Below are 19,409 nucleotides of genomic sequence, written 5' to 3'. Positions count from 1 at the left end.
ACTACAGTAGTCTACATTGTAATACAATGTACATACATAGGAAGACAACCTGTTTCTGTACTACATAGCCTGACAGCTTTTCACTGTGCTCACCAGACATACCACACAATACAGACATATTATCACCAGTCTACACTGTAAAACAGAACCATGACTCATGGGCTAAAAATAGCACCATGGAATTTTGCTGTTCTAAAAAAAAAGAAATTACAGCTATAGCTATAAATAGATGTACCAGCATACTCTATTTCAAGTTCAGAATCAACAAATAAAAACGTTTTCCTGTGTGGACCATGGATATTGGGAGTGTTGTATATGTGTCACTGTGTGTATATCACGTGAAACTAGAGTGATAGATGTAATACTATACTGTACACTGTAGGATACAAGGACAGGTTACGTGACCTGTGGAAATAAGACATTATTGCAGTGTCTGTGATCTGTAATAATTAAAATTACAAGAATAATCAGTGGACTGTGCCAGTCTATGAAGAAAGAAGCACTAGTACATAGAAGTTGAAAACAGTGTGGTGTAGACATTGTTACACAAAGAAGAACTTGGAGAACATTGTGTTATTCACTGACAAGGAAATAGAACACTTGTTTCTAAACTGGAAAGTAGAACACTTGTTTTTAAAACTAAAAAGTAGGACACTTGTTTTTAAAACTGGAAAGTACAACTTTGTTTAGTTTAATATTATAAAGTTAAACATTGATATAAAGAGAGGAAAAGTGGGGACAAAGTTCTAGTTTAAAAAACAAATGTGGAACAGTGTTTAATTTGATAACTGAAGTAGAACATTTGTTTCAAAATTGTAATTACAACATTGGTCATAAAACAAAAATAGAAGAGACATTAGACAAAAGTTTTTGCTTGAAAATTAAACTAGAATACTATTTAATTTAGACACAAAAGGAGTCAAACACTGATTAATTTGAAAACAAAAGCAGAACATTATTTCTTTTGAAAACTAAAGCAGATAATATTTTATTTTAAGAAAAGGTACAACTTTGGTTAATTTGAAAACAAAAGTAGAAAATAATTTGAAAACAAAAGTAGAAAATAATTTGAAAACGAAAGTAGAAAATAATTTGAAAATGAAAGTAGAATATTATTTCATTTGAAAACGAAAGTAGAACACTGTCTGATCTGAAGATTGTGAAGTTGACAGAGAATTATACTAAGCTATAAATCACACACACTGTATAATACAGCTGAAGAAGTACAGTAATTTCGTACTGTAATTGTTTCACAAATTGTTCAATCATGTCTACATCGAGAGACGAAGGCCAGTCATCGCGGGACTCAAATCACAACAGTAATGGTGATGACAAATTGATGGAAAATAACACGACATCGAGTGCGGAGGAAACAGAACAGCAGCTGTGTCACAGGGAACACTTCAATGAGATCATCAACCAGATACTGCCTGAACTTCCTAGAAACAGTCAGTTGGTTCTGCACCAGAGTCTGTTCAGCGTGACTGCAGATCCAGATGCGACGGAGCGGGGCATGAAAGATAACGCAGAGATTGTGAGACGTGCTGTGAGACAGTCGCTCGCGTCGGGAAGGACAGGGGTCACCATGCAGAAAGCTGTGCAGTTGTTTATTGATGCCGCGGATGACCCACAGCGGCAGCAGGAATTGCTTGACTGGGATGGAAGTGAAAAATAAATTTTATGTGCCTTTTTTTTATTAATTTTTTTTTTTTTTTTTTAAGTGTTTAAAATTCCAGTGTAATTCCTCTAAACTGGATCCTCTGTTAATCGGAATTCCCTCAAAACTAGATAGTTTTTATGGTCTCTTTTTAAGTATCAGTGCAGATCTAACCTCTCTAAATAGGACACCCCTTAAATGAGAATTTCTATTTGGTTTGTGTAGGTGTCCGGTGTAGAAGGGTAGTTAATCGGAATTTCCTCAAAACTGGATGGGTTTTTTAAAGTCTCTTATTAAGTATCAGTACAGAATGTAACCTCTCTAAGTAGAATACCCCATAAATCAGAATTTCTATTTGGTTTGTATAGGTGTCTGGTGTAGAAGGGTAATTAATTGGAATTCCCTCAAAACTAGATTGTTTTTATGGTCTCTTTTTAAGAATCATTATAGACTGTAACCTCTCTAAATAGGATACTTCTTAAATGAGACTTTCTAGTTGGTTTGTGTAGGTATCCGGTTTACAAGGGTTTCACTGTATATTATTGTATTATTATTATATTGTATTAATTAAGGACTGGTAGAAGTTTGGTAATTTTTTGAAAGTGTCATATTATTTTATTACAGTTTGATTATAGATGACTGTCACTTCTTTAGACATTGGGGCGGGACATAGCCCAGTGGTAAAGCGCTCGCTCGATGTGCATTCGGTTTGGGATTGATTCCCATCGGTGAGCCCATTGGGCTATTTCTCGCCTGTTCACCACAACTGGTAAATATCAAAGGCTGTGTAATGTGTTATCCTGTCTATAGGATGGTACATATAAATTATTCCTTGCTACTAATGGGAAAATGTAGCTGCTTGTTTTATACAGGATATCTATCCTTGCTACTAATTGAAAAATGTAATGGGTTTCCTCTCTTTTAGACTATATGTCAAATTACCAAATGTTTGACATCCAATAGCCAATAATTAATAAATCAATGTGATCTAGTGGTGTCGTTAAACATAACTCTTTTTTTTCTTTAGACATTCTTTCAGTAAAATCTGACTCAAGATACATGGGTTATTCTTGGATTTTTTAAAACTAGCATTCATTACACATTGGTTTGTAATATAATTTGTCATGTTCCCTCTAAATTGTGGTTTAAATCATAACGTTTAAGAACATGCCACAATGTGGACACTTTACGACAAAAGAATCTGTGATTACTTTTTACTATATTTTAAAGAAAACTACCCAAAATATGTACCGGAAATAAGTAATCATTAGCATTAACATTATTATTATCACTATCATTATTATTATTACAGACCTAGCAATTCAGAAAACCGCCTTCACTAAGCCAAAGGCTGAGGCATTTATATTTTATTTTATCTATTAATATTCTAGAAATCTCTTCAGTGACGTTGAAGAACTACATGTATTAACAGTGATGTTATTAAAAATAGAAATACATGTAATATAAGTGAAACGAGGTAACGAACGTACAAACCGTATGCTGGAGGGGGGGGGGGGGTTAAGGGGCCAACGTACATTTTTTTTGAAAATGAAAAATGTCGATCAACATTTTTCATTTGGGGATGTACACTTTTAGGGGGGGGGGGGGGGATCAAAAGTGTAGTCTGTACCTCGTGAAAATGTTGAAAATTATGGACGGCCCCTAACACACCAGGGGTAGATCCAGGAAATATTGGGTGGGTGGCTTAGGGGGAAAGAGCACATTGACCAACTCCTGAAAAGAGCAACCAAGTGAATTCCATCTTCCACATACAAATGTGGACAAATGGGTTCAAAGAGCACTGAATCACTTCGTAACTGAAATAGGTATGTCCACAACTGGTAGCAATTGATTGCGTATCTATTCGCAATGAAGCATTCTGGGTGTTTGATGAGTCAACAGTATTAATTTCTTATATGCCCGTTGGTGAGAACATGCATTATTTATGATCTCACACATTCAATTACCATGCAAGTCTATTGTATTAACTGCAGTCTCTATCATGCTATCATGCAAGTCTATTCTATTGACTGCAATATCTATCATGCTATCATGCAAGTCTATTCTATCATGCTATCATGCAAGTCTATTCTATTGACTGCAATGTCTATCATGCAAGACTATTATATTGACTGCAATGTCTATCATGCTATCATGCAAGTATATTCTATTGACTGCAATGTCTATCATGCTATCATGCAAGTCTATTCTATTGACTGCAATGTCTATCATGCAAGTCTATTCTATTGACTGCAATGCCTATCATGCTATCATGCAAGTCTATTCTATTGACTGCAATGTCTATCATGATATCATGCAAGTCTATTCTATCATGCTATCATGCAAGTCTATTCAATTAACTGCAATGTCTATCATGCTATCATGCAAGTCTATTCTATCATGCAAGTCTATTGTATTAACTGCAATCTCTATCATGCAAGTCTATTCTATTGACTGCAATATCTATCATGCTATCATGCAAGTCTATTCTATCATGCTATCAAGCAAGTCTATTCTATTGACTGCAATGTCTATCATGCAAGTCTATTCTATTGACTGCAATGTCTATCATGCTATCATGCACGTATATTCTATTGACTGCAATGTCTATCATGCTATCATGCAAGTCTATTCTATTGACTGCAATGTCTCTCATGCTATCATGCAAGTCTATTATATTGACTGCAATGTCTATCATACTATCATGCAAGTCTATTCTATTAACTGCAATGTCTATCACGCTATCATGCAAGTCTATTCTATTGACTACAATATCTATCATGCAAGTCTATTCTATTGACTGCAATGTCTATCATGCTATCATGCAAGTATATTCTATTGACTGCAATGTCTATCATGCTATCATGCAAGTCTATTCTATCATGCTATCATGCAAGTCTATTCTATCATGCAAGTCTATTCTATTAACTGCAATGTTTATCATGCTATCATGCAAGTCTATTCTATTGACTGCAATATCTATCATGCTATCATGCAAGTCTATTCTATCATGCTATCATGCAAGTCTATTCTATTGACTGCAATGTCTATCATGCTATCATGCAAGTCTATTCTATTGACTGCAATGTATATCATGCTATCATGCAAGTCTGTTCTATTGACTGCAATGTCTATCATGCTATCATGCAAGTCTATTCTATTGACTGCAATGTCTATCATGCTATCATGCAAGTCTATTATATTGACTGCAATGTATATCATGCTATCATGCAAGTCTATTCTATTAACTGCAATGTCTATCATGCAAGTCTATTCTATAGACTGCAATGTCTATCATGCTATCATGAAAGTCTATTCTATTGACTGCAATGTATATCATGCAAGTCTATTCTATAGACTGCAATGTCTATCATGCTATCATGAAAGTCTATTCTATTGACTGCAATGTCTATCATGCTATCATGCAAGTCTATTCTATTGACTGCAATGTCTATCATGCTATCATGCAAGTCTATTATATTGACTGCAATGTATATCATGCTATCATGCAAGTCTATTCTATTAACTGCAATGTCTATCATGCAAGTCTATTCTATAGACTGCAATGTCTATCATGCTATCATGAAAGTCTATTCTATTGACTGCAATGTATATCATGCAAGTCTATTCTATAGACTGCAATGTCTATCATGCTATCATGAAAGTCTATTCTATTGACTGCAATGTCTATCATGCTATCATGCAAGTCTATTCTATTGACTGCAATGTCTATCATGCAAGTCTATTCTATTGACTGCAATGTCTATCATGCTATCATGCAAGTCTATTCTATTGACTGCAATATCTATCATGCTATCATGCAAGTCTATTCTATTGACTGCAATGTCTATCATGCTATCATGCAAGTCTATTCTATTGACTGCAATGTCCATCATGCTATCATGCAAGTCTATTCTATTGACTGCAATGTCTATCATACTATCATGCAAGTCTATTCTATTAACTGCAATGTCTATCATGCTATCATGTAAGTCTATTCTATTAACTGCAATGTCTATCATGCTATCATGTAAGTCTATTCTATTGACTATTAGAATAAACTCAAGTAGAATTAACATGGGTTCAGTATAGAAATGTATACTGCAAAATCTGTGATAAAACATGTTAGTTCTCCGTACCTCCACGTCAGAGTAAACCTGTCTGGGAATCGCCCATGCTCTGTTGAGTAGCGTCCATCTCTCTGCAGTAGATCGTCATACTGGTTTCCATTGAAAGTTCCACACAGTCCTGTGTACATATATGTAATAATATTACTATATTACAGTGACAACGGAACATACACACAAATAAAAAATGTTCCACACAGCCCTGTGTACAGACATGTAATAATATTACTATATTATAGTGACGACCGAACATACACAAGAATCAACAAATGTTTCACACAGTCCTGTGTACATATATGTAATGATATTACTATATTATAGTGACGACCGAACATACACAAGAATCAACAAATGTTTCACAGTCCTGTGTACATATATGTAATAATATTACTATATTATAGTGACGACCGAACATACACAAGAATCAACAAATGTTTCACACAGTCCTGTGTACATATATGTAATGATATTACTATATTATAGTGACGACCGAACATACACAAGAATCAACAAATGTTTCACACAGTCCTGTGTACAGACATGTACTAATTTTAGACTGGTTACTTGTGTCTGGTTGAAGTCAGCAGTGAACCAGACGTTGGTGATTAGACTGGTATTTGTTAAAATTGTTATACAGAGTAGACTGGTTACCTTGTGTCAGGTTGAAGTCAACCGTGAACCAGATGTTGATGGTTAGACTGGTACTTGTTATTAGTATTATACACAGTAGACTGGTTACATTGTGTCTGATTGAAGTCAGTGGATGATGCCGTGAACCAGACGTTAGTGATTAGACTGGTATTTGTTAACAGTATTATACAGAGTAGACTGGTTACATTGTGTCTGGTTGAAGTCAGCAGTGAACCATTTGTGTGATGATTAGACTGGTATTTGTCATCAGTATTAAACAGACTAGACTGGTTACCTTGTGTCTGGTTGAAGTCGGCAGTGAACCAGTTGTGTGATGATTAGACTGGTACTTGTTATCAGTGTTATACAGAGTAGACTGGTTACCTTGTGTCTGGTTGAAGTCAGCGGATGAAGCTGTGAACCAGACGTTGATGAATTGCTTGGATCCTCCTCTCTTCTGCACTCGCACTTTGAGTTCAGCACCATTGGGAAGGAAAACCTGAAAACACAAATATACCCAAGCTATAGTCATACAAAATCCACTTGTCTTAGGATGTGTTGCACTGTTTGTAATAAAGCTAGTAAAAAACAAAGTTCTTAGGATATTATAACAGCAATGCGGCTACAGTTCACTCCTGTAAAAGTAGTATTTCAATGGATGTTGTTTTGACATCCCCGTTCCCCACTTACCCTGAAGTTTCAGCACTGTAATGTAATGTTTGACTTACTGTGTGATTTTTCACCAATGAAAATCTACTTCTTGATGTATTTTCACCAATGTAAATCTACTTCTTGACGTATTTTCACCAGTGTAAATTTAATTCTCCACTTACTGTATATTTTCCACCTCTGGATTTGTAAACGGAGAAACCTGGCGAGAGATCGCCATTCTTGTACATGGTGATGCTCATTGGGTGAGTTTCGTCTGCAGTGCTGTGGACTGATCCACATTTATCAAAGACTACAACATCATCATCAACGCGGACAGCTACTGCGCAGTTACACGAGGCTTTCGCACCACACTTGCGGTAGAACGTGTGTACCTGAAAGACAGCAGGCAATCTTTAGAAAAGTAGCCATTGTATTGTCTGGCAATAAACAACCTTACATCCTGGACACACAGCCTAGATAGCCGAGATGTACCCAGGACAGCGTGCTTGAACCTCAACTGAATATATGCATGAAAATAAAGAAAATAAATTAAAGAAAGTTAGAATTATGGACTATATAACTATAAAATTGTGAACATTTTACCAGGGGTGGAATTGCAGAGAAAATTGTGGGTATTTCCACAGGGGTGGAATTGAAGACAGAATTGTGGGCTATTGCATCAAGGATGGAATTGAAGAGAGAATTGAAGAATATTTCCCCAGGTGTGGAATTGAAGACTGAATTGTGTATTATTTCATGGATGCTAGTACTTACTGTGTATGGTAGAGTTTTGTGTTGGTAGAAGACGAATTCTCCCTCAAAGAAGTTGTCATACTGTCTGTAACAAAATGTCAGATATACTTTAATTAAAAATCATAACTTGTTGGGAAGAAAAACACATTTTAAAACAAGTAAGACAGTAATTCCAGAATGGATGCAAATTATTTGTTTCAGTGAAAAATCCCACTGCACTCAGAAATCTGTTCTGTAACACTAACCCCTGATGCGTGTTTTCTACCACAGAGCTACACCCTATCCCCGTCAACATACATAATGGATTCCACAGTAATATACTCTAGTTTATAATGATTTTCTTGAAATTCACCATAAATCGATGTTGAAGCAAGCATTTACACCATTATGTACACCAAAATTAAACTTTGTTTTGTTTAACGACACCACTAGAACACACTGATTTATTAATCATCAGCTATTGGTTGTCAAACATTTGGTAATTTTGACATAATCATAATCTTCAGTTTATAAACAAACAAGAAATATAGAATGCTACACTTGTTTTTGCAAAATATATCTTTTTTTAAATGAATGAACTTTCCATGTTAATATCTGAACGAACTAATGTAAACTCTGACAATTACTTCCATCATTATTCAGCAAGACATGCGAATGCACACAGCATAGACCAGGGAACGTGACGTCACTTACCGAAATGACATCATTTAACTAATACGCACCACCAGGTGGATAATAATGCTGCTAGCTAACCCTTTATGAATTCTCTTGTTAAATAAATACAGATTTTGCTAAGTTACCTTGTATACATGACATTGACAAATGAATGTGGACTTCGTTTACTCATCCTGTATAAGTTCCACAGACAAACGAATGTGGATTTTGTTTACTCACCCTGTATAAAGTTCCACTGACAAACGAATGTGGACTTCATTTACTTACCCTGTATAAAGTTCCACTGACAAATGAATGTGGACTTCGTTTACTTACCCTGAATAAAGTTCCACTGACAAATGAATGTGGACTTCGTTTACTTACCCTGTATAAAGTTCCACTGACAAATGAATGTGGATTTCTTTACTCACCCTGTATAAAGTTCCACTGACAAACGAATGTGGACTTCATTTAGTTACCCTGTATAAAGTTCCACTGACAAATGAATGTGGATTTCTTTACTCACCCTGTATAAAGTTCCACTGACAAACGAATGTGGATTTCTTTACTCACCCTGTATAAAGTTCCACTGACAAACGAATGTGGATTTCTTTACTCACCCTGTATAAAGTTCCACTGACAAACGAATGTGGATTTCTTTACTCACCCTGTATAAAGTTCCACTGACAAACGAATGTGGATTTCTTTACTCACCCTGTATAAAGTTCCACAGACAAATGAATGTGGATTTTGTTTACTCACCCTGTATAAAGTTCCACTGACAAACGAATGTGGATTGTCATGGATTTGGAAGACGGGCGTCTCTGATCCCATCAGTCTCCATCGAGTGACTAGCAGTGACACACCAGTTAAAAACAGAATTATCTGTCGTAATATCAGTGACCTTATCCATGGGGGCCAGCCAGCCTAGAAAAAAAAAGAAAAAAATAAGAAACACTATACTTGTTTTACCTAATGCAGGGTTTGAAATAGTGGCCTGCGAAAAGCAGACCTCTTTTTTTTAGACCTAGCAGGTTAAACAGAAATTCACCAGTTAAAATCACCAAAAAATTGTAGGTCATTTTGTTTTCAAAAGACAAATATATGTGTGATACAAAGGCCAAGGTATGTGCTTTCCTGTCTAAAATCCATTTCAGTGGTCATAATTTTTCACACACTATACCAAACCCTCACTTAACCACATGCTACACTGTATCTTCTTTTCTTAGCAGGGCATATTTTTTTTTGGTCTGCTATTTTAGAAAAATACCAGCAGGCTATATTTAACTTCCTATTTCAAGACCTGGAATATCTATCTATCTATCTATCTATATATCTATATCTATCTATCTATCTATCTATCTATCTATCTATCTATCTATCTATCTATCTATCTATCTATCTATCTATCTATCTATCTATATATATATATATATAGGCACTGAATTTGGGAATTCTTTCTTGGATTCTGCCAAAATCATAAACTTGATTTAACAGATATTTTGGGGATTCCATCTATCTATCTATCTATATATATATCTATATATATATATATATATATATATATATATATATATATATATATATATATATATATATATATATATATATATATATATATATATATATATATATATATATAGGCATTGAATTTGGGAATTCTTTCTTGGATTCTGCCAAAATAATAAACTTGATTTAACAGATATTTGGGGGATTCCGTCTCATAATCTTACTCTACCGACCCAAAATAAGGGATTTGCAAAAACACAGAATCATGCTATATTTGCAGCCCAATATATATTATGTTTTTTATGTTTTGTGACAAATATGATTTATATCACATTAAGTGGAGTCTGCAATTTTATCATGCAACCATATCACACGTGTTATGGGTATGCATTTTCTTCAAACAAACATTTATTTTACATATTAAATAATTGGTTTTACATGACAAATTATTCTGAAAAAAAGAAAAATACCAACATAAACATACCGGTATTTGATTATGCTCAGGACTGCTGCAATGGCCATTTTGATTGGTGGAAGTTGGTCGCCTGGGACCAGGGCTGTGGCAAAGACCATTCTGATTGGCTGAGATTGGTCTTCTGATATGTAAAACTTGTAATAAATCCACTCGACACACAACAATAATATCAAAGACACTGCAGACACCCTGCAAAAAAGAAATCAATAAACTTCATTTAATATGATAAAAACTGAAATTTTACGCCTGGCAAAATATTATGTTATCAAATAAAGTTTGTTTTATTTAACAACGCCACTAGAGCACATTGATTTTTTTATCTTATCAACGGCTATTGGACGTCAAACATATGGTCATTCTGACACTGTTTTTTAGAGGAAACCCGCTGTCACCACATATGCTACTCTTTTACGACAGGCAGTAAGGGATCTTTTATTTGCGCTTCCCACAGGCAGGATAGCACAAACCATGGCCTTTGTTGAACCAGTTATGGATCACTGGTCGGTGCAAGTGGTTTACACCTACCCATTGAGCCTTGCGGAGCACTCACTCAGGATTTGGAGTCAGTATCTGGATTAAAAATCTCATGCCTCGACTGGGATCCGAACCCAGTACCTACCAGCCTGTAAACCGATGCCACCGAGACCGGATAATGTTATCAATTTCCCACTGTTATAATGTTATCAAGTTTGAAAATATACAGCCAAATTCAGTTACCAAATAAGGCCTGCTTATTAACTACGCTAATTTATGAAAATATATTCACCAAATTCATCTTCACTTCTTATATATTTATATAAAAAAATTATTCATTCTGGAAAGAATCACAAACGATACTAGTTGGTGATCATGTGAGTATAAAACATTTTTTTTAACGATCTGGATTTTTAAAAAGTAATATTTGAAATTAGAATAGGAATGGCCATACTGTATTTTCTTATTTTCTGCCACACTTTCAGTTTTACAGTGAAATATTTTTTTAAAAGCAGAGGACTGCCCTACAAATACAGAAGATTCCTGCTGTAAAAATACAGTAGAATCTGTGCCCTAAAATACAGGAGAGTCCTACCCTAAAATACAGGACAGTCCTATCCTAAAATACAGTGGAGTCCTACCCTAAAATACAGGACAGTCCTGCCCTAAAATACAGAGGTGGAGTCCTACCCTAAAATACAGGACAGTCCTATCCTAAAATACAGTGGAGTCCTACCCTAAAATACAGTGGAGTCCTACCCTAAAATACAGTAGAGTCCTACCCTAAAATACAGGACAGTCTTATCCTAAAATACAGGAGAGTCCTGCCCTAAAATACAGTAGAGTGGTGCCCCAAAATAACAGTACAATCCTGCCCTAAAATACAGTAGAGTGGTGCCCCAAAATAACAGTACAATCCTGCCCTAAAATACAATACAATTCTTCAAAAAAAAAACTGTACAATACTGCCCTAAAATACAGTACAATACTGCCCTAAAATACAGTACAATCCTGCCCTAAAATACAACAGAGTTGTGTCCTAAAATACAGTAGGGTCATGCCCTAAAATGCCCACAGTACTTACAATGACCGTGATCCCCTGTTCCTTACAGAATGTGGACATCACACACAGAACAACACTGAGAAACATCCACAACACAGACACACTGGCCGGCCGGTAACTCTGACCGCAATCTGAAATTGAAAGTTAGTGTGTTTTGTTTATTAGTTTTTAGTTTGGAGGTATTTTGTTCCTCCCCAGCTCCAGCACTTTGCATCTGATTCCTATGAGAAAAAAAAGTGAATAAGAAGTTAGTTTTGTTTAACGACACCACTATAGTATACTGATTTATTAACCATTGGCTTTTGAATGTGAAACATTTGGTTGATTTTTTACTCATGGTCTTAACAGGAAAAAAATGTTTTATGCACTCAACACATTTTATTTACGTCGGACATATGGTTTAGGACCACACAGATATTGAGAGAGGAAACCCGCTGTCGCCACTTCATGGGCTACTCTTTTCGATTAGCAGCAAGGGATCTTTCATATGCACCATCCCATAGACAGGATAGCACATACCACAGGCCTTTGATATATTGCAGTTGTGGTGCACTGGCTGGAGCGAGAAATAGCCCAATGGGCCCACCGACGGCGATCGATCCCAAACCGACCGCGCATCAAGCGAGCACTTTACCACTGGGTTACGTGTCGCCCCAGTCTTAACAGAGGTAACCCACTACATTTCCCCATTAACAGGAAGACTAAAGTTTGTTTTGTTTAACGACACCACTAGAGTACAATGATACATAAATCATTGGCAAATGGACGTCAAACATTTGGTAAATGTTTTACTCTAGTCTTAACATAGGTAACATGCTAGATTTCTTTTCCATCAGCAGCAAAGGATCGTTTATGTCCACTCTCTCACAGACAGGACAGCACATACCACAGCCTTTGATATATATACCAGTGATGTGGAACTGGTCGGGATGGGAGAAAAAAATAATTAAAGAATGGGTCTACTGTGGTGGATCGATCCTATGGTGCAAGCACCACAGGCAAATGCTCTGTCAACTCAGCACATGTGAAATTATTCAATGAACAGACCTATGGACAGGACCAGATCTGAAATGTGAGAGGGGGTATTTTAAATGGGTGGGGGGGTGGGGGCACAATTTTTTTTTACTTTTGAGTGCCGGTAAACATTTCCTGGCATCTAGAGTACAAAATCCAATGCCATATAACTGTAAATAAAATGTGTTGAGTGCATCGTTAAATAACACATTCCTTCCTGGAGTAAAAAATTTACTGTTTTCGATTGAGGGGCGGGACGTAGCCCAGTGGTAGAGTGCTCACTTGATGTGTGGTTGGTTTGGGATTGATGCCCATTGTGCCATTTCTCGTTCCAGCCAATGCACCACAACTGGTATATCAAAGGCCGTGGTATGTGCTATCCTGTATGTGGGATGGTGCATATAAAAGATCCCTTGCTACTGATGATAAAATGTAGCAGGTTTCCTCTAAGACTATATGTCAAAAGTACCAAATGTTTGACATCCAATAGCCGATGATTAATAAATCAATATGCTCTAGTGGTGTCGTTAAACAAAACAAACTGAAAAATGCACTGTTTTAGATTGGACCGGCCTTGGTGGCTTTGTGGTTAGGTCATCGGTCTACAGGCTGGTAGGTACTGGGTAAGACCATTACACCCTCTTCTCTCTCACTAACCTCTAACAACAAATTCACTGTCCTGGACAGACAGCACAGATAGCTGAGGTGTGTGTCCCCAGGACAGCATGCTTGAACCTTAATTGGATATAAGCATGAAAATAAGTTGAAAGAAAGAAAGTATGGTGTAAAGAGAACTATATTGTTTTCAGCTGCCATCATACCATGTAGACTCAATAATTCAATTATGGAGTGTCTTGTTAGTTTACATTCATCAGGATATGAACAAAAACAACATCCACAAAATGTGAGAATCAGCGAAGCCATTCGCACATGTTTGTGGATAACTTTTAGGGTTAAAAAGAGTTTGTTTTGTTTAATGACACCACTAGAGCACATTGATTTATTAATCATCAGCTACTGGATGTCAAACATTTGGTACTTTTGACATATAGTCTTAGATAGGAAACCCGCTACATTTTTCCATTAGTAGCAAGGGATCTTTTATAAGTACCATCCCACAGACAGGGTAGTACATACCACAGCCTTTGATATACCAGTCGTGGTGCACTGGCTGGAACAAGAAAAAGCCCAATGGTCCCACAGATGAGGATCAATCCCAGACCGACCGTGCATCAAGCGAGCGCTGTACAACTGGGAATAAAGGCTGGAAGTAGAAATGTGAAGAATATACTGTGAAGATCTTACCGTTTAAACAGCTTCTGACATAGCAGATGAAAGACAGAAGAAAGGTGAAGGCACAGAGAAGGTCAGCTCTCCCTACCACACCAGCCACCTGTAGAATATAACAATGTATTACACATATGGGCTCACATATTAGAGCTGGAAGGTATTAAATTTTCACATTCAGTATCAGTATTGTTTGGGTGATTTACCTCGGTATCTGTACAGTATTCGGTATTGATATGTTCTGTTTAATGACACCACTAGAGCACACTAAAACATAGACGGACTGACACACAACAGATAGACAGATGGAGGAACAGATCCATGGATGGGTAGACACACACAGATGGAGGAACGGATGGACAAACACACACACAAACACTGACAGACTTACACTTTCTGTGTGAATGGGATGCACAGCAAACAACACTGCTGAGAGGAAGGCAGCCCGTGGTGCTTGGAATGATGGGTAACCGCTGAGCGAATCGGTGGAATGGCCGGCGAAAAGGACGGAGAAGACGCGGAGAAACAGGACGGACACGACGCCATGGAGGGCGATGTTGACAATGTGGAAACACGACGGCTTCAGGTCTCCCGCCCACGCATAGTTCCATCTGAAATACATTACAGAATTATAGGATATTAAACGAGCTTCCATTTCGTGTCATGTTATGTTCCAAGTGAAATCATTTTCACTTGTCATCAGCTTTAGCGAGTGACAATGAACATTATTTTGTGAGGGATATAAACAGGGCTAGCTCTGGCACTTGCCAAATTCGCCAATTGCGAATTTTTAAAGCAGTTGGTGAATTTTATTTTAGTTTGGCGAAATAATTTCATGTAGGCTAATAATTGAAATTTTTTTGAAAATAATTGACAATTTCTGCAATTTTTGAAGTTTAATAGACAATTTGGCGAATTGTTTTGCTCACCTAGAGCTACCCTGATAAACATGATATGAAATGGTACTGAGTTTAATATCATATTTATTACCCATTAATCGATTTCAATTTATATCACTAAACTCGTTTGATTAACATTCCAGTAAGGTCGCAGTGTGCCAGTCATATGACATCATTGTATGATATCATGGTATTATGTCCTACTTAACATTCTAGTGGGATGTAACACTTTGATATGTATCAAGATAATTTTAACCATATGGGAATTTAATACATGTTCTAAGTTCTTTTGATTATCTAACTCCTAATATCTACACCGAGGACTGATTTCTATATATACATGTTCGTTAACTCCTATTCATTGCCTGTATATAAGGACTGTTGGAGGCAGAGATTTAACTCCTAATATCTTCAGGACTGCTCAATATAAAGTGTAACTCCTATTTTCACATGCATGTTAAAAACTGTCAGAGATTGAACTCTTAATATCTATACAGAGGACTGCTCATTAATATGCAGTGTAGCTCCTATTTATCACCTGTATGCGAGGACTCAGATATAGAGATTTAACTCCTAATATCTATACAGAGGACTGCTTAATATAGTGTAGCTCCTATGTATCACCTGTAAGTGAGGACTGTCAGATATTTAACTTGTAATATCTATACAGAGGATGCTTAATATAATGTAGCTTCTATTTATCACCTGTATGTGAGGACTGTCAGAGATTTAACTTCTAATATCTATAGAGGACTGCTCAACATAGTGTAGCTCCTATTTATGATCTTATGTGAGAATATCAGAGATAGATTTTAACTTCTAATATCTATACAGAGGACTGCTCAATATAGAGTGTAGCTGCTATGTATCACCTGTATGTGAAGACTGTCAGAGATAGAGATTTAACTCCTAATATCTATACAGAGGAATGCTCAATATATAATATAGTGTAGTTCCTGTGTATCACCTGTATGTGAGGACTGTCAGAGGTCTGTATGACTTATGACTGGTCTTGGAATCCAGTTTCCTGCCCCAAAAGTCGTGTGTGAAGATCTGCTCGACTGGGGTCTCGGGTAACAGGTCTTTGTTGTTGAGAATCGCCTCACTGTCATCAAACACAAAGTCTCCATCATAACTGTTCACGAAACATGCGACGGCAAGACAAAAAACTATTGCGGCCGCTGGAAGAAATTTCAATTTCGGTACAGGAAGACAGTCGTCCCAGTCGTGAGATTCGGGGTGGTTTTTGATGTGGCCATTGCTCGATGGTGGGTTTGAGGACCTGCTATCGTCGTAGTAACCATTGGTTTTGACAGAACGACTCCCACTGGCTTTCTTATCTTGCATAATGACGTGTACTCTTCATCCTAAAATAAAGCAAGCCAGAACAGTGGTACACAACATTTTGTTTTGTAAATGGATGCATGGATGGATGGATGGATGGATGGATGGATGGATGGCGGGATACAGCACATGTTTTGGGTGAACTGACATTTGGATGGATGGATGGATGACAGCATATAGTGTTTTGGGTGAATTGACAGATGGATGGATGGATGGATGTGTTGTAGGTTCATTGAGGGGGTGGGTAGGATTTGGGTGGATGACTAGATGGATGGGATGGTGGATGGATGGATGGATGGATGAGTTGGTGGGTGGATGGATGGATGGATCGATCAATCGATCAATGGGCTGATGGATGGATGGGTGGATGAATGGATAGATCAGTTGGTGGATGGATAGATGAACGGACGGATGCAGCACATAGTTTTTTGAGTGAATATTATTAACAGATGGATGTGTTATAAGTTGGTTGGGTGAGTGGAATTGGGTGGATGGATGGTTGCATGCATGCACAAGTGCACAGGTGGATGCATCCATTGATGAATCTGTTGATAAACTGATGGATGGATGGATGGAGGGAGGGAAGGATGGAGGGAAATAGGGTTGAAGGGTGTAAGATATGGATCTGACACATCTTGGGTGAAAGAAAGAAATGTTTTATTTAACGACGCACTCAACACATTTTATTTACGGTTATATGGCGTCAGACATGTGGTTAAGGACCACACAGATTTTGAGAGGAAACCTGCTGTCGCCACTACATGGGCTACTCTTCCGATTAGCAGCAAGGGATATCTTTTATTTGCGCTTCTCACAGGCAGGATAGCACCAACCATGGCCTTTGTTGAACCAGTTATGGATCACTGGTTGGTGCAAGTGGTTTACACCTACCCATTGAGCCTTGCGGAGCACTCACTCAGGGTTTGAAGTCGGTATCTGGATTAAAAATCCCATGCCTTGACTGGGATCCGAACCCAGTACCTACCAGCCTGTAGACTGATGGCCTGCCACGACATTTTGGGTGAATCAATTGACAGATCTATGGATGGAAGGGATGAATAAATGCAGCACACAATTTTTGATGAATTGACCAATTGAATGAATGGATGGATGGATGGATGGATGAATGGATGGATGGATGAATGCATGGATGGATGGATGAATGCATGGATGGATGCATGGATGGATGGATGGATGATGAATGATGGATGAATGAATGAATGAATGAATGAATGAATGAATGAATGAATGAATGAATGAATGGATGGATGGATGGATGGATGGATGGATGGATGGATGGACTCAGGACTAGCTCTGGATGACCAGAACATTTTGCCAAATTAACTATTAAAGTTAACAAATAGCAGAAACCCAGTAATTTTGGTACAAAATATAAATTATTACATAAAATTATTTCGCCAAATGAAAATAAAATTTGCCAATTGTTTCTAAAATTTGCAATTGGCGAATTTGGCGAGTGCTAGAGCTAGCCCTGGGACCGACTGATTGGGGGGATTAGTGGGTGGGTGTTTGCTATTTTGAATATATTCATGAGTGTGTTTATTAAATCATTCAATATACTTATTGCTGTCAATGAGTCATTTGTTTACAAGCCAACAAGACCTATACACCTGAGTGCAATATTTTCATAAGATTTCATTAAGTTGTGTGACGTCAAACTACATTTGTGCCAATTGAGATGACGTCATATTACCTATCATGAATGAGACTTTAGTACTATGATTTACTAAATATCAAATTAACATGTTATTTTAGAAGTGTTATAGGATAAATAGAATTCACTTCTAGTGTTTTTTTAATATGTAAAATATCAACTTACATGTAGTCTAGTTAATTGGTTGATATTTTCCATGTTAAAATCCTTTATTTATCAATCCATTATTATAATGATTATATGATTCATGCTACTTTATGTAAAATATCAACTTACATGTAGTCTAGTTAATTGGTTGATATTTTCCATATTAAAATCCTCTATTTATCAATCCATTATTATAATGATTATATGATTCATGCTACTTTATGTAAAATTCTTTTGTTTTGTTTTTTAAGTTACATTTAGGCCTACTAAAATCTGTTTGTGTAATAATTCGATTCTTTATCAGAATGTAATGAATTGATATAAATACTGTTTTATTACTAACACTTTAAACAAAATAATAATAATAATAATAATAAAAATTAAAACTAATTTTAGCAAGTTATTTTTAGCCTGTCAGCTTTCTATTAGACTTAATCTCTTTCTTTTCTTTATGCGAATAAGTTATTGTACAAATGGAGATCTATAATTTCCAAATCTCATTTAAACAATATTTAATTCAAAAGTACCTACCTACCTACTGAAAATATTTACAAAACTTCCACACGAACTGTCAAAACATCCCGTTCCACTGTCCTCTCAAGTTCCGGAGTTCCGAAGACAAACTGCCGAAAACAAGTCTTTTGTCATAACGACAATCGCAAAAGAGTCTAATTTATGAAACAGACGATATAATTAGGTGTGGTAGTTTCTTTTTAAGACCTATATTTCATCTTTATTAACAATATTCATAAGACGACACTATAGTATGAAAATAAAACGTATTCATGTTAATGACAGAAACATATTTAAACTCGAGTTGTCTTCTCATATCTATACGGATCAAAATAAATAGGTCTATACCTAGATTTAAAGGGACATTCCTGTGTTTGCTGTAATTTTAAAGATGTTACTGACCAACAGAGACTTTTTGACGACTGTAATTACATATGAAATACATTTGTCTGCATAAAATATTAGTGGCTGTATATTAAACGTGTTTCTGATCGTTGTAATATTTGTATTAGGTTAAATTTCATTTTATTTCCTAAA

At 36.5% G+C, this 19,409-nt stretch overlaps 1 protein-coding gene across 1 annotated transcript in view; it reads right to left on the bottom strand.

Annotated features, from left to right (window-relative positions):
- LOC121371220 (protein O-mannosyl-transferase TMTC4-like) overlaps positions 1–18,967 on the bottom strand; it is a 52,023-nt gene extending 33,056 nt beyond the window's left edge. Inside the window, exons 1-11 of the mRNA XM_041496990.1 lie at positions 18,895–18,967; positions 16,161–16,560; positions 14,686–14,905; positions 14,313–14,400; positions 12,015–12,124; positions 10,466–10,645; positions 9,235–9,399; positions 7,840–7,899; positions 7,248–7,457; positions 6,799–6,913; positions 1,375–1,653 (exon numbers count right to left, since the gene is read on the bottom strand). Of these exons, the coding sequence (XP_041352924.1) occupies positions 1,375–1,653; positions 6,799–6,913; positions 7,248–7,457; positions 7,840–7,899; positions 9,235–9,399; positions 10,466–10,645; positions 12,015–12,124; positions 14,313–14,400; positions 14,686–14,905; positions 16,161–16,540 (1,807 nt within the window). The 5' untranslated portion in view covers positions 16,541–16,560; positions 18,895–18,967. The remainder of the gene's footprint in view (positions 1–1,374; positions 1,654–6,798; positions 6,914–7,247; positions 7,458–7,839; positions 7,900–9,234; positions 9,400–10,465; positions 10,646–12,014; positions 12,125–14,312; positions 14,401–14,685; positions 14,906–16,160; positions 16,561–18,894) is intronic.
- Between the last annotated feature and the right edge of the window lie 442 nt (positions 18,968–19,409).

Source organism: Gigantopelta aegis, chromosome 1 (genome assembly GCF_016097555.1).
Source record: "Gigantopelta aegis isolate Gae_Host chromosome 1, Gae_host_genome, whole genome shotgun sequence".
NCBI classification, from domain to species: domain Eukaryota; kingdom Metazoa; phylum Mollusca; class Gastropoda; order Neomphalida; family Peltospiridae; genus Gigantopelta; species Gigantopelta aegis.
This window is presented reverse-complemented; position numbering and strand designations above follow the sequence as displayed.